This window comes from Tamandua tetradactyla, chromosome 3 (assembly GCF_023851605.1).
Source record: "Tamandua tetradactyla isolate mTamTet1 chromosome 3, mTamTet1.pri, whole genome shotgun sequence".
In the NCBI taxonomy this organism is placed as follows: domain Eukaryota; kingdom Metazoa; phylum Chordata; class Mammalia; order Pilosa; family Myrmecophagidae; genus Tamandua; species Tamandua tetradactyla.
Window position 1 is genome coordinate 151,424,976 of NC_135329.1, and position 27,429 is coordinate 151,452,404.

Here is a 27,429-nt window from a genome sequence, read left to right on the forward strand (position 1 = left end):
TGCCTTCTCAAAATGTGTATTTCAAATTCTGCACATTGCAAAAACAAAACTCTGACCTCATCTTTAACACTTCTTAGAGACAATTATCTATAAAGCTATAGCAGACTTGCAAATATGGAAATTATTATACTTATGCAATTTTGCATCTGACATACCTACACTTAATCAGTATTGTTTATTTTATATGGTAAATGAAATTGTTTAATATTAATCTTAAGTTACAAGCTAAATGAAGCACAGGAGACCACATAAAACATTTTAATTGACAAATCAGTAATGTTCAGCAGGAGCGGGAAAAGCTATAGCATCAAAATCGGAAAACTAATTCTTTATTAGAGCTTAGGAATATATTTAAAGGACCAGATTCAGTTGGTGTATTTATGAAATAACCAATATCTATTTCAATTCTATGACATCTGAAGTTTAAGTATGCATGTGTTTGATTTAGTGGCAAAGGACAACTGAGCTCAATTAAGTGGGACCAAGATACAAAGGGACTACATCTTTAGTTATTTACATAAAACTGTGGCAGGACATTTTTTTTTCCCTCACAATCATAATCTACAGCTATAAGTGTAATAATGACCATATCTGAGGGAGCCAGAAATTCGTGTTTAAAAAACATACTCTGCCACTAACATTATCTGTTGGACAAAAAAAATTTTAATTCTTTTTTTCCCCTACAGGAACATGACATATATTATGAATTTATAATCTAGAGAAAAGAAGAGGAGCTCTGTCACTATCCTGATAACCGCTGAATTACATCTTCTCATTTATATGGAAAAGTTCAAAGTCTATTTGAAAGCTATATGATGAATGGAGAAAGGCTGAGCCTTAATACTTTAATTCTAAACCATGAAATTTTAAGTCCACTTTGGATTAAGAAATTTAAGACTGGTAAATGATGAGTGTAATTTTATTTCTGTTGGCTTCAGAACATGTGCCCTTCCACTGAAGACGATTTATAAGTGCAAAGAACGTGGATATGTGAAACACGACCAGCTTCTTTCTGACTCAGGCGCTCTCCTGATGAAAGTCTTTAGTTGCTGGAACCTTTCTTTTAGTCTTATTGAAAGTCCATTTTAAATCTAAACCCCAGTGCCTGTCCCAAATAAAATCCAGGACAAGCGGAGGGCAGTATGCATGGACGACCTTCAACAAATTGAAAAATCTAGCCATACTTATTTTCCTTACCTGCACATTCCAATATGAAAACTTAACTTCCCTATAATCCCTACAGAACTTGTGGTCATATTTTTTAAAGTAACCAAGTACCATATTTGCCTGGCTGGGATATCATTGTTCACACAGCTGTTTCTAACTTTAGTTAGCTTGTCAGCAATAGGGAACGGTAGAGATGGCTAAGACAACTGCTCTGCTTGAACAAAGCAAAAGAAAACACCCAAAGCTTGGGCCAAAATAAAGTTGACTCTATTAGAGATCATTAAATGTTGTCTTAATTCATACTAATAAAATTCCTGAAAATCTTGAGAAAATCAGGCAAAAGATAATTTTTTCCAATGAATAATGTGATTTTCCTAACTTTCTACTTGCTTGGCCATTCCACACTTGCTACGGCATGAACAGATTAAGTAAACACTGGTATGTATGATTAGGAAAAACCTTATTAAAACCTGAAAGTGTAGATCTTGTGGAACTAGTAGAATGAGCATCTTCACCCCATTTCCCAGGGAGCAGTAAGCCCCCTCTTGGAGTTACACATGAACAAGGCTTCTTCTGAGAAGCAGCAGAAGGAAAAGAGTGTGTCAAGAGGCAAAAGGCTGGCTGGCTATTCTTAGTCTTGCCTAAGCTGGCTGAGGTGGCTTTGGCACAAGAACATATTATTTACAAGTCTGTTGCTGGCAAGGCCAACTCATGAGAGGGACATGGGACATTTTAAAACTGAAGAATGGATTTAAAAGGAAAGATTTTCCTTTGAACTATAGCACAGATTTGATCAGAAGCAAAACAAACAAACAAACAAACAAAATGGGTAGCCAGTTTTCATTTCTTTTAATGTCTCCTCCATGAACTTCCTTTTTTGTCCACCATTTTGCCCACTCCAGAGAAAAGTTTTCTCAGACTTATTTCAGTAACATAAGGGTGTAATGTTCACACTTAGGGATGCCTATATTTGAAATGAAAGGATCCAAAGACTCATAATTTAATCCAAATGATTTGCTTCAATAGTAACGGGAAAAAATTAAGCCTTAGTGCTGTAGAAATCTTGGGACAAAGCTTCCTTGGCTTTCTCCCATTCAGTAACCACAACACTCTTCTTTCTGTGCTTGAGATCAGCCTTGCAGTGGCAGAAAATGGGGCAGCTTGGAAAAAGAAGACAGTTGCCCCATTTTTAATCTGTAGGTGACAGTATGTCTCAGTAATTAATATTGTATTCAATCTGCAAGTTTTGTGTGTTCATGGTGTCTTAAGTTTTATTACCTGGATAGGGTGACTAGGGTTTTTAAAGTTCAGCTCTATATATTCTTTAGGAATATTCCACAGAGTAATATTTAAGCCATTCATTTAAAAAAGATTTTAACCATGGGATAGAGGATTTTGAAACAAATTATGATCTTTCCTGTCCTCTTAAATAAACCATCCAACTGGACTTAATCTCATATACTCACAAACAGTAAATGGGATGGGGCCTGATTAATAAACAGCTGTCGCTGTGAAGCCTCACAGGCTTTAAGAAATTCCCCCCTGTACTGCTTCCTGAAGACGTTCTTATGGCCTGGCACAGGGTTGTCACATAATAGGCTTGTTGAATGGAGATAATTTAGTTTATTTTTTTTAATGATGAGTTAGGGTTTGTCTGTACTACCTTGAAGGGAATTTCGATCCTCTACACAAGACCTTTTTCTGCTTTTTTTCCTGCTAGCAGGTGGGTATCCATGGTCCCTTCATCAACGGCAAAGTGGTTTCAGTTTTATTATACGTGCATGCATCTGTAGCAGCACCATCCCCCTACTCTAATTACTGCCTCTAATCTGACTTGTATCCCTGGAACACAGATAACCAACTTATCCAGACTGATGCAAGAAGTTTTTGTAACTGGAGCACATGATTCTGACACTTTAAATTCCTTTTCTGCTTACTTCTTAATGGATAAGATGTTGCCAAAAGTGGAAATATTTTAGGGCTAAGCAATGTAATTATCTGTAAGCTTCTGTTTGAAAAATTATTTTTAGTAAACGGATGCCAAACCTAATTCTGTCATTACTATCCTTTTTCAGCAAAATAATTGTTTTTGACCTATAATATGTGCTTCTAGTTACAAATTTCTATTAACATTAAGTAAATGTAAATGCAATTTTTGGTCAGGTTATAAGAAGAAAATATGCTCAATATTAACTTATTACATTTCAAAATGTAATAAAAAATGTTACTCTCTGCGTGTAAAGAATGAGTAACTAACTCATCTCAAATTCCATATTGTACGATACTCCTTTATCATACAATATGGAAGAGAATATGTCTATAATGCTTTTTGTATTAACAAATAATTTATATTATTAGGCAAGAAAATATACACTGATATCTAAAAATCTATGCATACAAATGTGTGTGAAGTGAATGGGAAAAACTTCACAAAATCCGGCCGTCTAAAGGCTATGAATTTTAGCAGGTAGGACATGGAGAAAATAAAGCTTTACAAATTTATATGTCTTATATAGTGTACAAAATGAGAAAAAAAACTAATTTTTACCCAAAGGTAACTAAAGCACAAAACTACAGTTTCTTTGTCTTTAAAGAACATCATATAGTATTGAAAAAAAAATTGCATGATTTTGCCATGAGGCATGGGGCCCTTTTCTAAGGGGCTTAAATGCAATTAATAGCACATACATTAACCTCAGCATAGTTAAAAAGGTAAGTTTTACTGAAATAACTAAATGAACAGTGCATTTATATCAGACTATACAAAGAGCTTATAACAGATATACCAGAAAATAGGGATAGGAAGTGAAAGTATAAAAGAAAAAAAATACATCAATATCAGACCATGCAGTGGTTGAATGTAACTAAAACATTAAGTGGATGGTGATTTCAGAGTTCAGCAAGGGACAAGCGTGCTGGTTCCCAGCAAAGGTTCATGCACACCTCTTCTCATCTGAAAAATGAAAGTGTTGAACTAGACAATTTCTAAAATCAACTTCAACTCAGAATTTGTGGACTTCCAAGGAATAGTTCAAATACACTGAAAGCACAAAGACGTGTTTTAAAATCAACCAAAGAAATAAAGTATTATGCTTGATCTAGTTTCCTGGGATGGGATCTGACTTTTTTTTATACAGTAAAAAAAAAAGTGTAACATACTTTTAACTTTACATAATGTCTTAGGTATCTATACCCAAAGACTAGTAAAGATAACAGTAATAATGTCTAGTTGTCAAACATTATTATCACTGTGCTATTTGACCATTAGTTCATGCTCTGATATTCACAATGCAAACCAGAACATGCATATCTTCATCTTACTAAAGGGCACTGAAAATTTCCCTTCTGATTATTTTCCTGTCAGGCTTGTCTTAGTGAAACGCCCAGTGGGCGGATGCTACACTGGAGCATGCTGTTATAGTTCTACAAGAAAGGAAAGGGGAAAAGGACTAGAGAGTTTCAAAGAGCCTTTAAATGTGAAACCATAATTTGCATCAAAGATTCATTGGGTTTAAAGAAGAGACAAGTGGGAAGAATACCTCTGTTAATATTTAAAGGCATGTTAGAGTGACATCTGACTCCTAAATCAAATCCGCGTGTATCTAGTTGCTCATTCCTGCCATGGGACAGACGATCCCAGGGTGTCCCTACTGTGCTTGGAAGGGACATCTGTGGTCCCAGCTGGCTGCCTCCCAGCACAGAGTCATCATGAGGCAGTCTCCATAAATAGAACCACTAAGGGCAGGGCTGAACAGGGAAGTCCGGCTCCAAAAATGCCACAGCCCTTCAAGGAGAGGAAAACCGAGCCGCAGGGGCCTGGGAATAACCCTTAGTATGCCTACATGTGCTTTCAGGATGGAACTGAATTCCACTGAGGGAGTGAGATTGTCACCAAGACAAAAGCATTAAAAAGAAACAACAGGAAGAAAAGATAGCTTTGGGGAAAGACTGTAAAATATTTGTGCCATGGCTGCTGAATCCAAATTTTGTAGTCTTGAGGAGAACAATTTTCTCCAATCATTTTTCTTAAAACTTTCTACTTTCTTATTACTGAGGGAAGTGTGAGCTGGGTCCACAACACAATGGAAGTGCAGAAGTATGACAAGGGAAGCAACCGTCCTCCTACGTGCAGGGCAGGCTGCACTGTGGGTTTAATTCGCATGAGTTAATGAGTCTCTTGCCTGTGTTCCCTGGGACACAGACTATAAACAGAAACTCTGCAGTCCTATAATGCATTGCTGAAACGAAACTCATTGTTTGATATGAGTTCCCATTTTCCTCCTCTTGAACAGGGTCCATGTTATCTCTGGTGCTGTCCTCCTTTTCCCTTTCCCCCAGCCATGCTTACTTCCAGGACCTATCTGTGGTTTAAAGGTGCACTTTAGAGCTAGTCACTATTAAAGCTACTCTCACACAAACTTTAGTCCATGCTTTAATGCTATTTGATTTGATACTTGCAGGCCTAGATTATGTAAACTGGGCATAAACAAAAATTTGAGCAAGTTCACCACCTCCTTTGCCTCCACCCCTCTCCTAGTGGTCTGATGCGTAATTGCCTCAGAAACAATTTGCTCTAAATGGAGGTAAACCTGGAATTCTGGTTACCCTTGGGTTCTGCTCTCAATTCCCAGTCAAGAATCCTGTCCTGATCTATGTTTTCTTTTAGCCAGAGCAAGAAAGCCTTTGAATGGAGCATGTAGCTAGGAGAGGGGAGTGATTGTGGCTCAGGCAGTATCTGGAGTGGGGGTTAGAATTATGGGGGGAGATGGAATTATGAGTGTGAGAGTGTGTGGACGTGAAGAACCACTTTCAGTTCTTATTGTTTTTTCTCTACGAGTTGCTTTGCCAGAAAAGACATTCAGTTTGAGTAAATGTGAAACTAGTAACTCGACTTTGGCGACACAATTCTGTAAACCTCTGAAGTAGAGTCTGCTCCCCTTGGCACCCCTTCACCATGAGTCAAGGGTACTTAAATAGAACCCTGGCAGGCTGGAACTGGTCGTGATGGGGCAGAACCACCCTATCCTCTGTGCTCTCAAAAAGCTGGAGGCACTCAAGTAAACAGCCGCCATAAGGATTTGAGTAAAAACAAAACAAAACAACTGTAATATTGCATTCTAGGTTTCCCTATGCATTGACAACATACTGACTTCAACAATTTGGGAAATATTCAGGTTACTCAAATTTCCCTAGCCACTGAAACCACTTCTCCGTAGCCTAAAGGACACAGAGAGAAGAAAGTTTCTTGATTGACGGTGTGTATGTGTGTATAGGGGTGTGTGTGTGTGTGCGCGTGTGTATGGATGAGGTGCACTGATTGAGACACCTGCTTTAGGTTCAGAGCAGCTCTTGTCGATCTGTCCATCCTCACCCCCCTCTCTCCCACCTCATTTATCTCGTCTTTCATCGTGCAGTACTCCACGCTGCGGGACAGGGCCCACTCGTATGCCTGAGCTTTGGCACGCCAGTTCACACTGTCCTTCTCAAGGATCTCCAGCTGCTGCTGCAGGTTCTTTGCAGAAACATTAGCGCAGTTCTAAAAGTGAAGAGAAGTGGAAGTGACAAAGGAACGAATGAAACAGCAATGAGATGAATATGCTATTTACCTTCATTATGAACCTCAGAAATGATGCTTTTTTAAAAAATAGGCTCCTGATTTATTTTACCTTAAGCCTATGTGAATGTAATTATTTCAGAAAGAAAGCAGACACCCAACATTACGGGAAAGGCAAACCATTACATTTCTAGTCTCGAATCTCTAGTTTTGATGATTTGCTCATCATACCCAACTCCTCAGAGACATCATTCATTATAAGGTATAATTTTTACTTCAAAAGGCATAAAATATGCATTAGAAACATTCAGCTTCTGCACTATAATTTTCCTGTCAACTTGAGCTTAACCTCAGGTTCATTATGCAAGTGCTTCAATCTCTGCTCAGCTCAGAGGGGCTGCTGAGGCCAAGTCCAAATGTAGATTGAAGAACAATTTACACTATTTGTGCAAAGCAGGATTCTTTGCTTTCTTTTTTCCTTTTAAAATAAATTCAATGATAGAATCAAACTCTTTAAAAAAGAAAGCATTTTCTTGGTAAACATAGATTCTATTAACAGGGACAGGTATTTTGCATTTCTATGTCTTACTATGTCTTTCACTTAAAAGAAAAAAAAAAAAACAAGCCCAAACCTATGTGAAATGCCTCATAGCATTCTACATAGGTTAGAGGATACCCTAAATGAACCTTAAAGTAAAATCAGTCACTATTATTTTATTAATGTCATACATAGTGAAGAGAATAAACACAATCTTTTTCCCCTGCAGATTAGTAATATGGAAGATTTCTTAAAAACCAGAACCCAGTGTATTATTCATGAATTTTTTTTATCTGGAAATATCTCCTTCTCTTTTAATCTTCTCTGCTGAAGTGGGTCCCCTGGCTTACAGCAGATCCAATGACCTTGCCCGGAGCCCTGGGTGGAGCAGGTGGCCTGGCCTACTCAGTTCTGGGCTTCTTGGCAGTCTCCCTGTCACAATGGATTGGCAGCCAGCTTTTCTGCGCCTCAGATTCTTCACCTATAAAATGAGGGTCCTGGGGTAATCTTAAGGTCCCTTCCCGGTCTGAAATGCTAATGCAGCTTTATCCAGTAGAAATATGATGTCAGCCACAGAAGCAATTTAAGAAATTTTGGCAGTCAAATTAGAAAATTTTAAAAAGAAAAATGAAATTAATGTTCTATAATATATTTTATTCAACCCAATATATCCAAATATCATTGACATGTAACTGATATTTTAAAACATTAGGTGTTAATAAAAATTTTTTATCTTTTTATATGAAATCTTTGAAATCTGGTGTGTATTTAGCAGTTAAAACACATCTTGAATATGGTGATAAATTTCTATCAGAAATACCTGATCTGTACTTAGGTTTCATAAAATTTACATTTTAAAAGTGTGGCTTCACATGCCCGAGTTGTTCCCAAGCTACTTAAAAATTTTCCAATAAACCATGTTGCACTTCCGTTTTGAAATTTAAGTTAATTAAAATGAACATTTCAATTCTTTGCGGCACGTGCTATATTCAGGTGCTAAAAATCCTACTGCTGTATTGGACAGCACAGCTCAACCATACAAATATTATTTTAGTTTTACTGTTAGAATAAGGATATACATGTGAAACAAGACTTTTATATTCAGATTTTCTCCTCACAATATTTGTCTTTGCTATTAGTGGTTGAAACTAGCCCTAAATAACTAGCTCAATGGTCTAATGTACTTCTTTTTTTTTCAGTCATGGGCAATTCTTCGGGAATTGAACCAGGGTCTCCATCATGGCAGGTAAGAATTCTGCCGCGGAGCCACCACTGCACCGCTCTGCTAATGTACTTTCACTTTAACATATACTAGACAATGTGCCAGGTTTCTGGCATGTGCTAGCCCAAGCCCCAGCTATAACGAGGTCGCGTGGCTTACAGGCCGCTGAGCTGAGGAGATGATGTCCGCCCCCAAGGAGAGGGCCAGGCCGTGGAGCTGGTCTGCCTGCGCCTGCTTTTCCTGAGCGCGGCGGAGGTGGACGCGAGCAGCGTGCACATCTTCCAGTTCCTTCGGGTGCTCAAGAACCTCCAGTTCTCTTGATGTGAGGAGGTGTCTCAGCTGGAATTTAGGACATTTGCAATTAACCTGGGTTTCATATTTTTTTAAATCCTTAAAGACAAATTGTTTTAAAAACCCTGTCTACTATAGCATAATTTAGTGACTGGTCAAAACGCTGCCCAGTCTACCCATAATTATTTGTGATGTAGCCAAATACATGCAACAATGTAAATCAACAGGGTAAAATTGAGGGGGCTAATGCTGTCAGTTTTAATAAAGAAGAAAGCATTCTTTATGGTCATATGCAGATCTTAGCAAGTTCTAGGCAGTATTCTGAGCACATTCAGAAAGCTTTTTTTAAAAGGAAATCAATATGCTTCAATTTGGGGTTAACAGAGGCCAGTAACTATGACGTTTTTAGACAAACAACCAAGAAATAAATATTTATTGAGAAATTCACCATGTCAGGAACTTAAGGACAGAGAAACTGAACTGGATTTCTGCCCCTACAGAACTTACAACTTGAGTTAAGGAAAAACTTGCTCAATTTATCAAGAAGTAATTAAGGATCAAGATTATGAAAATGCCAGAAGCATAGAACAAACGATGAGAGCTCTAGGAATTTAAAAGAGAGAGCTATCACTCCAAATGAGATAGGATCATTGGAAGGAGGTACAGGGTCTTCGTGGTAGAGAGGAGAGAAAAGAACCTGTCCATGAGGGCAGCCAAGAGTCACATTGCAGTTAGGAACATGTACCCTGTTTAAGGAACAAAGAAGAACTCAGTTTGACTGGAACAAAAAGGAGCATAGTAGAGAGAAATTTGGAGTCAGCTTGTATAAAATGTCTAATATAAGAATAAGCAGTTTGACCTTTACTGAATAATAATTTTTTTTTTTAATTTCATAGTTTATAACTCGGGGTCTTCCAGACATTCCCTGTAGGTCTCACCTTCTCCCTGACTTGGTGGAACTGGACCACCTTGTTCAGGATGGTGTCGTAATCTTGGATTCTCTCTCTCTCTTTTTGATGGAGGTGAAGAAGGTCCTTCAGTTGTTGAGACTTCTCTTTCACAGGGGCTCCTTTACCACGTAACTCTTCTGATACTTTTATAATGTACTGAACCTCATCATTCAGTTGCTAAAAAATTGAAAGCAATAAAAAGGAATCTAGCTAGCTTTTAGAGAGCTTGTACTTTACAACTGACGATATAATGATCTAAATAACAAATCAATGATTTCATTTGTGAAAAAAATACTTATGTGAGCCCCTCAAAATTCCAGACATTGTACTTAATGCTAGGGATATGCTATCCCACCCATCATCTCAGAAATTTTTTTTTTAATTGTGAGCAATGCCAACCAAAAGTGTTTTATTAAAATGTTACGGTTCACGTTTCAAAGCTAGGTAGTAAAATGAAGAGGCATGTATTGCTTTTCAGACATGCCAAATATTCTAGTAGTTTTCTAAGTAAATATATTTTAGAATATTTTATGAGGCCTATAATCATCTCTAATATTTAATACAGGCCAGAATCAGGTGATGTGGTAAGAACCATAAGAGAAGACAACTATAAAAATATAGTGGGGGAATTACTTGTCCCATGTGATAAACGAATCATCAGAATGAACCATCAGCTGAACAGTGCAGTAGATATAGATATGCTGCTTTAAAAGCAGTCATCCACTTATTTGTATAAGTCCACAAATAGCCACCACATGTTAGGAGGGATAAACTATCTTCCTTGTTGGTCAGCACTGCTCAGATATCCCTTTCAGGATTCCAGATCCTGGGGAGAATTTGGAAAGAGTGAACAGATTAAAGAGGGAGCTACTAAAATTTCATGCATGGGTCTTGTATGAAAGATAGAAATAGTGGAAGTGATTTAGGCTAAGGAGATAATTTGTATCAAATAACCTATTTAAGGATCTTCATGCTGAAATCAGGTAAGTGGACCTCTAATATAGGCACATCACAGTGATGGATCTAAAGACGTTTGGCAATGGTCCCTGACTTATTAGAATTTACACACACACTCACACAAAATGCAAATAAATGTACAAAGCATACAACTCAGGGCATATCATAGAACATTTTCTAGGAGTTTCAAGGAAAGAGTTCACTGTGGGCCACCATGGTGTGTTTCTCGTGGGAGAGGATTGTGACACATCAGTTTTGTTTTAAAGGGACCTACAATTAGATATTCCGTAAAGGAATCTTCAATCCTCTGATTCCAGGAGTCTTTAAAATCAACGCTTAAGTAGTGACAGACAGAAACACAGGTATATTATCTGTGCAGCAAAAATAAAAAAAGAATCCAGGCAGGAGGATAATAGGATTGCAACCATTTTTGGCAGGGTCTCAAGGTTTGAACAGGCAGGAGGTAGGGGCTGTGGAATGTGTTAAGCGGTCAGGGCCCAGGAACATGACTCATTGTTTTCTCTCTCTGGGGCTGGGCTCCTGACTGGTGCTCTCTGAGAGGATGAATGAGAGAGTGCAGCAAAATTCCTGGGATGTTTGTAGGAACCTTAGATGTCTGTGGGAATAGGGCCATCACAGTGGTAATTTCAGGGGTTAAGGGCAATGTACTCTGTGCCAGAGACTGCCCATCCTTGTTCTGAGATGCCCCAATCTAAAACACGCCTATATTCCCTACAAACATAGAGTTACTAGATGTGATAAATACATTACCAAGAAAATCATTTGATATAAATTAAAGTAATCAAAGATATAAAGTATATTAAGGACATTCTATAGCCTGCATATTTGTGTATTATCAACTACAGAATAGGGCAGAAAAGCAGGAAAAAACTGTGTTTTACATAGTACTTTTGTTTTAAAAAAATAGTAATTTATCAGCCTGCTAAAATTAGTTAGGTTAAACCACAATGAACAGTTTTTAAGGCATGTTCCATTCTCTCAAGTCCAGCCATCTATTTCGTCACCTGGAACTGAGGTTTCATTTCATTCCATTTTTTTTGTAGATCTAAAATGGTCTGGAGGCTCCCTCCAAGGTCAAGGGCAGACACAGGCATAAGTGCTTCCTGCAGAAGTTTTAAGTTGTGAGTAGTCTGAAATAAACATGGAAGAGTTATGTGCATGTTTTCTTTGATACTGCCAGCAAACATCGTTACAACCATTTGAGTGATGACTTATGTCGTCAAACTCTTCAATCCCCCCCGAAAACACAACCTCGAGTGAGCTGATGGTTCTAAACCACAGTGAACAAAAAGACAGGCCCTGGGTTTCCCTACCTTCCTCAGTTGCTCTTTGAACGCTGCCCACCGCTGTTTCACAGGCTTGCTTTCAGTGGTCCTGAGCTGCCACACCACCCGAAGGCGGGTCAGGTCTTCCCTTTCTGCCTTCTGGTTTTCAATAGCATTCTCGGTAACGTGCACTTCATTTTTTACGTTTAATATCTCGTTCTGTTTTGCCTGTTAAATTAATAATCCATATAACTGCATTTCGTTCCCAAGAGAGAAAACATCTCTGCATACAACTATTTTAGGAGGTAAAACGTTTTCTCACAGCCAAAGCAGAGTGTGCAGTTCTGATAGGCAAACAAGCCTGAACTCTACGTTGGAGGCACAGCTATGCTCCCTCAACCATTCCATGTTGGATGTGAAGCCTTGAGTTCTTCAAGACGCTGGAGGTGTTTGGGTTCCCCCTTGGGGTGTGTTTATTTTTTGAGATATAAGGGGGGGGGGTTTAATAAGTGCCAGGATCCAGAAATTTTTAAATAAAAAAAAATTAACACATAAGTTTAAAGTGTACTCCAGCTTTTATTTTAACAAACACATATCATGTGTTTATATCAAAATCTCCGTATCAGGGAATATGAGGGGACAGATTTTTCTGGACTTTTGTTTATTCTTTAAAATTATACAGGTGTACGTATCACAATTATTTTAAATTTCCTTTGTGAGCAATTCCTCAAGTTACTCCTTTTTATGAGGGCTGAAATGCGTATCTAAGTATCTCTAGATTCGTATCTTCATTGTGCCCCGGAAGCTACCATGTTCTAAATTCAAAGTCTCTGCTTCCCAACTTTCACGTGTTCTGGCTGACTGATTTGAAATCATTCAAATAAAGACTTTGAACATGGGGATATTCACTTGGAGGGAAGAATAAGAGAGATAAAGGGAAACACCATGTGCTTTATATCTCTGTGTAAATATCAAAAATGTAGAAGAATATTTATTTGGAAAGACATTGATTTTTGCTTTGATGACCAGCCTCTCCTAACAAAACTTTGATTTTTCTAAGAAGCAAAACAATATATGGATTTTTATAATCACCATGATAGCTAGGGAATTAAGGCAGGGGACCTTTTAGATTATAATTAGATGACACTGTCCTAAAGATAATATATTTTATATAATATGATACTTTATTTTAAAATTATTTTAAATGACCTTAATATTGTTTATTTATATTTTATATTGAGATATTACGAAGTAGCAATAGTTGCAAACAAAATTAGCAGATCTTAAATGAGAGTTCCCCTAAGAATTTGATGATTTAGTAATAAAATTATATAATCTATAAGTATAATTAACTAGATTGAATATTTTATGAACGATATTGGATAACTACAGCAAGAACCCACCTGAAATCATATTTTATATCTATACTATAAATAATGTTAGAGTAGCTTTCACATCTTATTAAGAAACTATTAATGAAGATGCAACATAAAGCATAATCTAATGTAATCTTGGAAATTGTAACATGCTGCCGCTGACTACAAACAAAAAGGCATGGTGACCTGAGTCTGAAACAGAGAGCGCTATTGTAGAATTGCTGATGTCTAACTAGCAGGATCTAAGGAGGGGGCTGATCATGTATTTGGCAGATTTAAATACTTTGCCACTGAGGAAGGTTAAATGATCTTTACAAGTTCTAGTTAACAGACGACTCCTATTCATGGGAAATTCTGTCATAACCCGGTCAAAACCGGGAACTAAACTATCTCTATTCCCATCAGACGGCTGGACAATGATGTCTTGCCTTCAGGTTATGTTGATAACAGGAAAGCAATACCCAGGGTAGCAGACTTGGTATTCACCACCATAAATTAATAAACTGACACTCTCAGCAAGAAGTCTGCCAGGGTTTTTGGTCTGAATCTGTTTTTCCCATCTTGATGATTTCTAGATGAACTCAAAGTTCTTCACTTTCCAGCTTGAAAATATGAGTCACAAATAACCTAATCAAGAGCAGAACACTCAACTGAAAATGCAAACCAGCCCTCATCCTTCTTAACAGTCAGACTTTCTTAACAATCAAACAATCAAACCACATTTCAACAATAATTTTTATCTAAATGACTAACTGTCCAAAATGCATGAAGAGAATTAACGTGTTTTACTTGCTTTATCAACACTGTTATTTCTCAGGATGTTGCTGAGCCAATAAAATGAACTCCTAAGTGGGCCCAGATTCTTAGCGATAAGGAGGAGCTCACCTATGATGTGGCAGCGATAACAACCTCGGAACAAACTGACCATGTCTATAATGTCAAGGAAAAAGAAGACCGAGGCAGTAGTAAAACATACATTATTTCTGAGCACTCTGAACAGACATTGCATTATGATAAATTAAGTTTATTTAGAAACTAGATATAAAATATGATTTTTGAATGGATTCCTGCTGCAGATCTTAGGAAATGAAAATCTGGCCATGTAAACTTAAACATCCTAAATGATAAAGGACTTCTGTTTCCCGAGTATGATGGGGTAGCTGGTGGAGAGCAGTGTTTCTGCTGAGAACAATTTTAAAAGCCAGATAAAAAGCAGAAAACATCTATTTGAAGGCAGCAGAGACCTGCTGAGGCCACAAGAACCAGAAGAAACTGAGAGGGGTGAGCTGACCAAAGACCATTTTTACTCCAGCAGCAATCCTGTGCACTGAGAGGGGCCTGATAATTGGGGCTTTTCCAGGAAAAGAGAAACCAGCAAAGCTTTTGGCAGACACTTGGAGGCTTCAGGCACACAGCTGATTTTCCCCTAAGGACATTCACAACAGGCTGAGGATGTGCAGGGCAATGATAAAAAAAACAAAACTAAGCAAAAAGCCTCTGAAAAGCAGAGGGAAGGTTTTCAGTAGTCTCTCAAGACAGACTAGAGTTTGGAGCCTGCCAGGGGCAGAGACCTCAGGAAATAGCTCAAGCTCTAAATTGAAAACTCTGGAAAACCTAAAGTGACCGAGAGGTAGACTGAATCTTCCTAGGACAAAACTCCACATTCAACTCTGCAAAGCTTCTGATTGGATTAGGTGGTCTCCCACCAGTCCATCTGCCTGGGGAAAGCAGGGTGACCCTTTCTAGAAGATAATACCATCTGGAGCCCAAACAACTTTTTATGCATAATGCTTGGCATTTGATAAATATTCACTTGTCCTTCCAAGAGACAGGGTCATATGATGGAAAATCAATAGAAAAAGTAGAGAATAGAGATAGCTCCAGATTCAGATGTTAGAGATAGTTGACAAGTACTTTAAAATATCTATGATTATTATGGTTCAAGAAAGTATAGGAAATATGGAGAAAAGAGAAGATGAGAAAGATAGTTCCATCCAACAATTTCAATCTAATAGAAAAAGAGCCAAACAGAAATTTGAGAACTGATAATTAAAATTTCTGAAATTAAGTGATTGAAAGGATAGACAATCAGAAATGTAGTTTATAAATATTTGAATCCCCTTATAAGAGCAAATTAGAAAAGTACACAATCAAGATATAGAAGATGTACTGAACCAAGTAAAAATTTTAAATATGTATAAGTAAATGTAATATCAAAGGAACAAATATTCTAAACAAAAGATAACTTGATTAGTTTTTACAATAAAGCACGTGTATAAAATAGGGATATGAGGAAATTGCTTACAGGATTTCTCCAATGCTTAAGGATGGTATTAGAAAAATCAGATCTATCAATGAATATTTTATTTCCATTACATTCAATAAGAATGGCCTTCAAACAACAAAATTTGAAACAAAGAAGGCAGAGAATTGTAGCTCAGGGTAAGTAAGGAGTTAGATGGCAGAGCCTAATCCTCCTAAATGAATTCAATGCTCCCGACCACCATTGGTCACATCCCAGTACTGAGAAAAAAATCATAGGTGTCAGTTACCTTTGAAAATTCATATGAAAATAGGAAAAAAGGACAGAAACTTTAAAAGAAGGGAAGTGCCCTGATTTGCAAAAGGGGAAAAGGATAGGTTACACAATTTACAGATTGATCGACTTCACACTGAAAATCAGGGCAATAAATTAATCCTTCATCGGTTTGTGAGCATTTTGGGAAGAAAGCCTTGATTACTAGGGGTCAACCTGACTTATGCCAAATGCTATTTATGAATTGACAGGATACTAGATAGATGTACCTTTTGAGCAGCGTACTTGGGAACATCTCCCTTTATAGACTTAAGAATAAGACTGTAAAATAGTGGTTGAATTAAAGTACTACTGGGAACAGTCACGATTCTTTAAAAAATTGGTTAGTCAACTGATTGTTTAATGGATTGTGATGTCAACCTCCCCTTTAGACACTTTCATTAAAGATCTAATTCCAGCCCTGGAAGGCATAATTATCAAATCTACAGAATTAAACCCAGGAGAGATGGCTACTCTAGAAGATAATAGTTCAACATTAATTTAACAAGATGGAGACATGGGTGAAGACTAACAAAATGAAAATTAAACAGGAATAAACATAAAGGCCCACATTTGTCTGGAAAAGATAATGACATATTAAAGATGGGAGAGAATAAACTTGGCAGGAATTGCAACACAACTGTTATGGTAGTTTTAAAACAAGCTTAATGTGAAACGGCAAAGGAAATTATCGTTAAAACATGTTAGCATAATCTTAGGTCTCATTAGTAAAAATTAATGCTCAGTTTACTGTACTTTGTGCTGAAGTTCTGTGATTCATTTTAAAAATATATAAATATATATACATATGTATTTTTTTTTGCATGGGCAGGCACAGGGAATCGAACCCAGGTCTCTGTCATGGCAGGTGAGAACTCTGCCTGCTGAGCCACCGTGGCCTGCCCCATTTTTAAAATATATTTTATGACTAATTTTGATAAACCATAGAGAATCCAGGGGATGGAATCAGAATGGAAAGATTCCTCATAAATGGTAGAAAGGATTTTTATGTGTTTAGCTGCAGAAAAGGTTCAGGTTACACATAGCAATTGTTTTCAATGTTTGAAGGCCTTACAAGTATAAGAGGAATTAAATATGAATACTTTTTTTTCTTGTGTAGCTATAGAGAGCCAGGACCAGATATGAGACAGATTCGATTTACCATTTTTGTTTAAAGTATTCTCACAACTGGTGTTTCTAAAAATAGAATGAACTGTTTCATTAGGAAGATGTTTGAGATATCAAAGGAGAGTTTGATTAATCATCTCTTAAGAATTCTATAGGGAACTTTATATGGGTTAGAGATTGATGTATGTAAGAATTCTATGATAATTTATAGATATAATTCAGGACAACTAAATTTTAGGATACATTTATAAATGTAATTGAAATTCTTTATTAAAAGATCTATAGTAAGAAATTCTTAAAAATGAAAATCCATCCCAGATATTGTCTTTAGCCACTAGAAATTTTGTAAGGACCCTGCTGCATGCTCTCAACATGACTGAAATTTGGGGGGGAATTCTGCTGAGGACTCTTCAATACAATAAAGCACATGTATTAAATTGGATAACAACCATTCCATATGGATTGCAGGCACTCTTTCTTCTTAATAGTTAAGATAGCCTTCATGCTATACAGTAACAGGGGTTTAGATCAAGCCCACATATAAATGCTGGGTTTTAGGGCTACTCTAGATTGAATGAAGCTAAAATAAAAAATTCCTAAGCAAGCGCTGCTGATTGACACTTGCAGCTTTGATTTTATGATTTTGACTTGGAAAAGTAATTTTTGCAGAAGGTATATTCATCTAATATCATTCTCACCATATTTATTAAATTAAGGAACTCAAGTCCTAGGTCTTGTGTTAAAAAACTCTTCTTTAAAAACAGCTGCCATAGCTTCTCAGTAGAGTCAGACCAATACTTGGTTTTAGCACCATCCTCTTCCTTTCGAGGGATGTCGGTTTGGTAAAACTCCATTAGGTTTTGAGACTGCTCTTCTACCTAAAAAAGAAGAATATGTATGAGAGTTAAGAACACATAAAAATATTTTTTAATAAGAATGCATTATATTTCAGTAAAAACCAATATAAAAATTAAATTGAAACTATATTTGCATAATTTTAATAATAATTATTGAATATTGTCAATTTAATGAAAAGACTTGAAAATCTATTTCTGTTTTTGACAGATAAGACAACCACTAGTAGTAAATTGAGCTGACAAATTTATTATCCACAGGAACTACTTACTGTAGCCAAAATCATATTTATGTATCATATGTGTGTATGTGTTTTATAATTTCGGACAATTTATGTCAAAGACTAGTGTGGTTACATTAAGGCTGAATTTTATAATTTAAAAGAGGACACATATGTAGAATCAGGGAATATAAATCAGAAAGAAATTTAAGTCAGTGAATGATTATTAGTAATTAGTAAATCACACAATTTGCTTCTAAAGAGTAATAAACCAGAACAGAAAGAGCATAAATAATAACTAATGTTCTGTATAAGTATTAATATTAAATGGCTTCCATGAGCTAATCTTACTGAACTATATTAGTTTTTCTTCTTGGAATTATATTTTCTCATTTGCTAATCAATATAAGTATAACTAGATTGTTTAAAATCATTCTTCTTGAACAAAGTTTATACAAAATCAGATGTGCCTGTAGAAGTATAGATTAATATGTAATTGGATAATGTAGAAATAGCAGAGATTATTTGTCACCGTTTTTATGCATTTTGAATAATAGTGGCTAATAGGAGAAAGCTCAGCATACTCATTACTACTAAAAGCAATATAAACAGGGTAAAAAATTTCAGGCACTGGTTACTGATTATATTTTAAATATCTTAATATCATTCTTAATTGAAATAAACTTAAGAGGAAAGCTTGCGAAGGGTTTTCAGAAACAGATGCTTTTTTCCTTACTCCTTATGATCCATGTATTCATGCCTCTCTGCTTTGTTAATGCTCCTCAGCCTAGAATGATGTTTCTTCAATTTTTCTGCCCCTTACTCATCCTTCATGAACTAGTGAAAATGTTCCTTCCTCTATGGAGCCTTCTAAGATTCCCTGGTACAAATTAATCATTCATTTTGCTGGGTTCCCAAAGATAGTTCTGACAGAAAGAGACCCATAAGCAAATTATCACAATGCAAAGACAAGTAAACACATGTTATGGATACATTCAATGTTAAGGAACTATAGAAGCAACATCTAATCTACTTCTTGAGGAGCTGTTGTCCAAGGCTGAGAGGGAGTCATGAGGAAGGTATCTCAGATGGAAGCAATGACATGTGTGGGGGCACAGTGTGAAAATGCTGGCTGGTTCAGATATTTAACGATCTTAGTGAGGGTAAACAGGTTGCATAAGCTGGGGCGGTGGAGGGGGCAGTTTGAGAAAAGAGGTAAGAGGGTTAATTGTGCTGGGATAACACCGGCCAGTGTATTTCAGTCTTGCTTTTTCCTTCTTCCCCAAAAAGAGAAAGAGTTTATTACTAAGCATGTGTTAGGACAGCAGATGCCCTAGTGGCCCAAAATATGTCTCCTGGAGTTTAGGAGATTCAAGGTGTTTAAGGATTTTAGCAAGGGGAGATGAGATCATTTCAAGTAACCAGTTCAAAGCAGAAAAGGAGACAGTGTTACCATTATCATTTCAGTAGGAGAACGTAAGCTGAAAGGAAGGGAGGCAGAACTATCACTTCAATACTAAAAGGGTAAGCCAAAAAGAAGGAAGACAAATTATCTTCCAATAGCAGAATCTAGCTGATATGATTTACAAATGTCTGGGGCCAAGGCTAGTTAATGGCTGACTTCATTAGCATTAGGGCCTTTGTCCTACAAGAAAATGACCAGATAAAGGGCATAACAGCTCTTACAGTCACAAAGACACAAGATAAGGGCTTTTACACTCATTTCAGATATCAGGGCAGCTGAATTATAGCTCCAGTATTATCAACTCCAATACCCCAGAGAGCAAAAAAATGAATATGATTCAGTAATCAAAATCATCCTTTAAATCCTAATTTCTCAGTTACAATTCCTCCCTCTCATTTGATAATTATCTCTCAATCTTGAGTGATCTCTGGGTGACAACTCTCTAACTGCTGCAAGGCTGAAAAGGGGCATTGTTATTAAGGGGCAAAGGGATGAAACAATAAAACCAGTTGTTATTCTTGGAGGGTCCGGTATCTCTTGGTTTCAGAGCTTCTCCAGCATTGGAACAATCTGAAGGTTTCAGGTCTCTGAAAAATAAACTTCATAAGTAAAATTTTATAGATCACAGGATATCTTTCAGGATTTCCAGGAACACTTCTGGTTGGGGGTTGCCATATAATGGCAGTTTGCAACACCTGGCTAAAACTTACATAACAGCAACCTCCAGACTGACTTCTCAACTTGATCTGAAATCTCTTAGCCATTGAAATTCGATTTGTTTACCCTCTTTTGGTCAATTAACACATGACGCAAGGGCCAGATTCATCCTTGGAACTTATGTCTCATGATGCCAGGGCCAGTTATGTCCTACAATGCTAGGACCAGTATCCCATCATGCCAGTAATGTTTCATACTGCCAGTGCCAGGCTTATACCCGTAAGAAATTATGTCCCATGTTGGGAGGAAGCGCATAGTTTGGCTTAGAGAGACCACATTTGAGCAACAACTGAGATTTTCTGGAAATGGCTGTTAGGCACTAATCCTAAGTAGTCAACCTTGCTTTTGAATGGTAACTAACATGATGATTGATACGTTTTCATTGGTTGGAAACAACTGATACTACCACAATGATGCAGAATCAGCATGGTGGTCATCATTACGTCAGTAGGGCTGTGCAATACAGGTGGTGGGTTAAATTTGATGGACTATCTGTTACGTGCAATTCTCAACCACAAAGTTTTCTATATTATCTTTTTCACTCATAAAAGCCCCACTGAATGCATGTGAGAGTGATACCATTACAGGAATTCCCTTGAATCTGTTCTAGTTTATTTCTTTTTTGGTCACTTAATGATAAATTTTAATATCCTGTCCATTTTTGGTAAAAGTTATTTGTAATGTTTCACAAATTGTATTTGTTGACTCACACCTGAGGTAACTGATCAGATTTGCTTTAGAATGAGTTTTTGTAGCAGAAAGGATGACGAGTGAAAGGCAAATTATAAAAAGTAAAGAGAATAAGCAGGAGGCCACTTCATTTAGCTAGGCAAGAGATAAGAAGGACCTCAACCAAAAGTTAAGAAATCTTCTGGTTGACTTAATAGATATGGAATAGGAAAAAAAAAGGGAACCGTATTAGACATTAAATTTCAACTTTGATATTCACTAGCTGCTTGATCTTGGACATCTAAACTCTCAGAGCCTCATTTTTATAGTGGGATAATTGTAACTAAAACATGGAGGTGTGTAAGGAGTAATGAGATCAGGTATGATAAGCTGAGGGCCTGGGACAAAATAAATGCTCCTCGATAGAGGGGTTGGAAAAAGCTTTGACACTGTTATATGACTTCTAAAAGGATGGGGAGGTCATTAAACAATGCCAAAATATGTAACAAAAAGTATGTTTGAGGAAACAGTAACAGTTGCTTTTTTTTTTTTTTTTTTTAGTTTGGAAAGCCCACAGATTATTTAGGAAAAGATGTATGACAAGAAATTGAAAACGCTGGTCTGGAGCTCAGGAGAGATGGGGCTGAGGAACCACTTTAAAGTTATTGAGCAATTGAAACCCTATCCAAGGATGTGATTTTCATTGGGAAAGTGTGTAGAATGTGCAAAATAGAGGACCCATGGGAGAACTCTGTGACACGTCAGTAACAAAGGAGGAGAAATAAATCAGGGAAAAGGGGAAGGAAAAACTAAGAAGTAAACAGAATTCAATAACAAAAGCACAAACAATCCAATTTTAAAATGGACAAAGGACTTGAGCAGACATTTTTTTCCAAAGAAAATATAAAAAACGGCAAATAAGCACATGAAAAGATGCTCCACATCATTAGTCATTAGAGAAATACAAATCAAAACCATGAAATATCACTTCATGCCAACTAGTATAGCTATCACTAAAACAAACAAAATGGAAAATAATGAGTGTTGGTGAGGATGCGGAGAAACTGGAACCTTCATGCATTGCTGGTAGGAATGTAAAATGCAACTGCTTTGGAAAACAGTTTTGCGGCTCCTCAAAAAGTTAAACATATGACCCAGCAATTCCACTCCTAGATATATACTCCAAAGAATTGAAAACAGGAATCAGATACTTGTATGCCAATTTTCATAGCAGCTTTAGTCACAATAGCCAAAAGGTAGAAACAATGCAATGTCCCTGTGGTGGTCTGATTCAAGAAAAACATGTTCTTAAGGTTACTCTATTCCTGTGGGTATAAACCCATTGTAGGTAGTACCTTCTGATTAGGCTACTTCAGTTAGTCCCACCTCATTAAGGATGAGTTTTAATCCTGTTACAGGAGTCATTTATACACAGAATGAATATAGAGAGAAAAAAGAGAAAGACACTGAAGGAAGAAGCTGAAATCAACAAACCCAGCAGAGAAGGGAAAGAGCAGCAGATGCCGCTGTCTGCCTTGCTATGTGATAGAAGAATCAAGGTTTGCTGGCAGCCAGTTTTAAGGAAGAAAGCATTGTTTTGATCATGTCTTGATTTGATATTTTTCTCAGCTTCAAAACTGTAAGTTTCACGGTATCTGCTTTAAGCAGCCTAGGAGACTAAACACAGTCAATGAAAGGATGAACAAAACATGATACATTCACAGAACAAAATATTATTCAGCTGTAAAGAGGAATGACGTTTTAATAATACTATAACATGGATGAATGTTGAAAACATTATGCAAAGTGAAATGTCAGACACAAAAAGACAAATATTGCATGATTCCTCATATTTGAAATATTTAAAATAAGCAAATTCACAAAGACAAAAAAGTAGATTAGAGGTTACCAGAGCTGGGGGATAGGGGAATGGGGAGTTATGGCGAATGTGTACAGAGTTGCCGTCTGGGTTTATAAAGAAGTTTTGGTAGTGGGGGGTGATGAGTACAGCACTGTGATGGTTACATTCATGTGTCAACTTGGCCGGGTAATTATGCTCAGTTGTTTGGTTAAGCAAGCACTGGCCTGTTATTGTGAGCACATTTTGTGGACTTAAATCATCAGCAATTTGATTGTATCTATGGCTGATTATATTTACAATCAACTGAGAAGATTGCCTTAAGCAATCAACTGAGAAGATTGCCTTAAGAGCTGTTTCATCCAATCAATTGACAGCTTTAAAAGGAGAAGTGATAATTAAAGCAGTCAAAAGAGTGAATTTTCTTGTCTACTTCAGCCAGGCGGCTTCTCCTGGGGAACTTACTGAAAACCTTCATCAGAGCTCCCAGCTTGCAGCCTAACCCTCAGAATTTGAACTCATGCATCTCCCCAGTTGCATGAGACAACTTTATAAAATCTCATATTCATAGATACCTCCTGCCGGTTCTGTTTCCCTACAGAACCTTAACTAATACAAACACTTTGAATGTAATTAATGTTGCCGAATTGTACACTTAAAAAAAGTTACTATACTAAATTTTATGTATGTTTTACCATGACAAAAAAAAATTGTTTTAGGAAGCAAACAGTGGAATTCCACTTATGTGAAATGCCAAAGGAAAAAAAGGCAAGTTATAGAGATAGCAGATCTGTCTGGGGCTGGTGGGGAAGGAGGAAGGTAGCACAGTGGGGACTGATTACACAAGTGTGCCGTGGCTCTTTCTGAAGTGATGGAAATATACTAAAACTGGGGTGTAGTGATGGTAGCAAAACTCTATAAATATACCAGAAGTCAGCACATTGTAATATAAATGAATTTTATGCTATGCTGTAAAAATTATGCCTCACTAAAACTGCTGAAAAAAAAACAAAGGAGGTGAAGTTAGGTAACTGGGTCAAATAAATGCTACAGAAAGATTAGGCAGGAAGAAGAATGAAAAATACGTCATTGCATTTTTCTATTGGCGGGTAGTTTATGAGAGCATTTTTGATACAGTGAAGGAGTAGCAGAGCAGTAGGGAAAAAGGCAGTAAACTCATCTGTACTGGGGTATGGGCTGGGGAGGATGGGGAAGTCGAGTCAAGCAGTGTCCTCTATTCCCTCCGAGAGTTCAGATGTAAATGGAAGGAAAGTGATAGAATGGCGGCCTTTGCAAAGGCAAGCCTATTTGGATATACTTGCATACAAAGGGAAACAAAGTAAGGGAAAAGGCAAATTGAAAAGTTGGAGGACAGTTACTGGAGCTGGATGTAGGAACATACAGGGAGGGACTGATTAGTGCTAAACAGGAATAGGGACATGGCTTTATTGGAGACAGGGAAGGAAGGGCAAATATGTCAATAGTTTTAGAAGTAGAAAGAAGTCAAGGCAGTTATGCTCAATCTCCTCAATTTTTTTCAGTGAAGTAGGAGGTAAGGACTGAGCTGAAATTTAGGGATGGAAACTGGGATAAGATATTTGAGAATCACCACTGAATGGAAGCCAATCTGGGAGCATATGTGGACCCAGCTGAGGCAGGGACCCATCAATTTGTAATAGCACCAAATGGCACAATAAATGATTTTCCAAAGTAGTGGCTGAAATCTTGGAAAGAGAAACTGAGTATACAGAGTGCTGAATGGATCTAATATTGGGAGTTGGCAGAATTAGTCAGGGTAGAAGGCAGGGAGTGTGGAGATCGTGTGTAGAATGGAACCAGATGATCATCAACCGCCAGGGGAAAAGGAACGCCTGGAAGAGAGGGAAATGAAAGACTAAGAGTGTCGCCAGTATTAGAGGGCTAGGAGGCTTTGCCAGGTAGAAAAAAAAAAAAGATGTAGTAAAAACAGGGATGATGAAAGGACATGAGGTTCTTTTGAGAAAGTGCTATTTATGAAGCTAAAATTCCTGCCCTACAGAGGATCCTTGTCCGCAAATGCCAGACTGGGCCAAGGAAGTGGATGCTTAACTGGATGTCAAGAAGGTACATTTTGACAGTGAAGATGCAGAGAGCTTGCACTTCTTTGTACATTCAAGTCTTGAATAGAAATCTTTATCAATAGGATAATCTATCAGTTTTAATGCTTCTGCCCAACTGTGAGAATTCAGGGCCAAGAAGAACGAAAAAGAAGCAGAATGGTGAAAAGTTGATTAAAGATGTAGAAAAGAGGTGGTTACTTGAGATTTCCATGGACTTGGCATAGGTTTCTCCCAAAATGGTAAAGAATTCAGAATATTATAAAATGAGACCTGAGGGTGGGCCACAGTGGCTCAGCAGGCAGAGTTCTTGTCTGCCATGCTTGGAGACCTAGGTTCAATTCCTGGTGCCTGCCCATGCAAAAAAAAAAAAAAAAAAAGAAAGAAAACTAAAAAATGAGACCTGAGGAGATGCATGTCTGTGGATGGGGGTGGTGGGAGGCTGGAAGAGCAAGGCTTCCAGGAGGATGGAGGTAAGAAAATGGAAATCTAGAAGCTTTTTGACTTTGGTAGGCAGCTCCTTGAGCTGTCTCCCTGGCTCCACCTCCCGCTGAAACAGCCCCCATCTCTGTGAACATGAGGATGATGTGCAGGCACCTGTAGTGACTAGGGGTAAATGCAGGTGAGACTCTAATACTTTCTATTACCAAATACATCTTCAAGAAGCTGGGACCTTTGAGAGATGAATCTTAGTCTATTAGAGAGGGTTTTAGAGATTATCTATTAAAATCTTGTCAGAATAAAGCTTCAGAAGAGGCTCTCAGAGGTGAGTCGTTAAGAGGCATATCACAAGAGAGATCTGAGACTGCACCCAAAGCCCATGATTTTCAATTCTGTTTATTTTAAATGAACCACACTAATTGCTTAGTTGTCCAAAGAGATCGATGGTAGGAGATGATTTATTTTTAACTAATTTTCTTCTATGTTTTGGATATTTTAAATATTTGTGGGACACAGAAGAAAAGTGTTCCAGTACAACCACTTTGTTTATTTGTAGGTACCTATATACACACACACACACACATGCTTTCTTATTACTTTTTAGTTAAACAACTTACTTTTTGAGTCTTTATGTTTATGTGCACCTTCTTTGAAGAATAAAGGGCCCGTAAGTGAGTACATTCACTGGGAGGACAGGGAGTTACCCACCAGGACAGAGTTCATCATCCCACTGGAAGCAGGGAAATGGGCAGAGCCTACCTTTGAGGACGAAGATCAACATACAGGAACTCACCTCCTCTGATGACTTTAGAAATGCCACGTAAGTCTGAAGGATATGTGACCTTGAGCCAATGCTTTGACAAAATGCTTTTAATTCTTCCTCTAGCCATTTAGCTTTAGAAGAAAGCAATGTTACTTCATCAGAATCAAATTCATTTTTCTCTGCCATGATTTTTGCAGCTGCTTCTAATTCATGTGATATATCCTATGACAGCCAAGCAGAGGAGGTCAGAAGCAGACAGTGGAATTATCTTCTGTACATCCATCTAATACAATTATTCATTGAACTTGAACCAAGAGTTTCTCAATAAAAGAAAGGCACGACTTTCAAAATTCAAAAAGGGAAAAAGGCACCTTAACATAAAACCCATCTCAAATTAGTCTTTAGCTCTATTAGCTACGCTTCTTATTTAGAGTATTCTATTTTTCTGTGTCACAGATGGGAGAATGGTTGTTTGGTACAAAACAAAATGACAGGACTGTAATTATAAATGAGCATTGCTTTATGAACTATAACAATAGCTCTAGCAAATTCTTAAACTGATTTTGTTATATGAGTGGGCAAGTTGACAAAATTTGCTTCTTCATTTTTTTGATTGACAAAAGTGGCATATCAATTATACTTTAGTAGTATTATTTTGATATTCTATATAGAAGGATTTTTAACAGTGTAGGAAAAACGTTACATATAAGGTCTAAATAACCTAGAAGAGTCAGTGAATTTGATTTGCTCGGGGATGCTGTCCTATGTTTTCCCTTGAGTGCAATTTCTGGCATGTGAAATCTAACTACTGATTAAATGGATGAGTAGATATTGTAGTCATTACATATGCAATTGCTATAGAAAGAGTCACGTAAAATTTCATGCGAGACGAAGCTAGAAATCAAGCAAAAATGCAAGGAGAAAGCTTCACTCTCATTTGCAAAAAGGAGGGATTGCTTTCTTCCTTGTATTTAATATGCTTCCCAAGTACTTCATTGAATGAAGGTAATTTTAATTTACAAGCTCTGCTTCATGATAGCACTCTGGAAAGGAGAGGAGTGGGGAAGTTTCTCCCATGCAATTTCTTCACCCCTTCAAAAATTTTTTTAAATTAAAAAAAAAATGAAATGAAGTCCAGGCATAAGTTCTATTTTATGCATTTTAAATAACGAATTTTAAAATCCCACCAGTAGGTGAATTACTTTTTAAAAATTGGTTCGCCTGTGAATGTTGGGGGTTGGAGGCTGTTTGTGAAGGAGGCTCTACTGCTAAGAATTGATAGAGTAACAAGGCTGTTTCTG

General features: G+C 37.2%; 1 protein-coding gene across 12 annotated transcripts in view; it reads right to left on the reverse strand.

Annotated features, from left to right (window-relative positions):
* The window catches only part of CCDC141 (coiled-coil domain containing 141), a 260,019-nt gene that overhangs the window by 33,281 nt on the left and 199,309 nt on the right, over positions 1–27,429 (reverse strand). For all 12 annotated transcript variants that reach the window (XM_077154314.1, XM_077154315.1, XM_077154313.1 and 9 more), the window contains 7 exons: positions 26,159–26,350; positions 17,743–17,922; positions 12,014–12,193; positions 11,705–11,830; positions 9,711–9,899; positions 8,641–8,820; positions 6,554–6,703 (listed from right to left, as the gene is read on the reverse strand). In XM_077154314.1, coding sequence (XP_077010429.1) covers positions 6,554–6,703; positions 8,641–8,820; positions 9,711–9,899; positions 11,705–11,830; positions 12,014–12,193; positions 17,743–17,922; positions 26,159–26,350 — 1,197 coding nt within the window. The remainder of the gene's footprint in view (positions 1–6,553; positions 6,704–8,640; positions 8,821–9,710; positions 9,900–11,704; positions 11,831–12,013; positions 12,194–17,742; positions 17,923–26,158; positions 26,351–27,429) is intronic.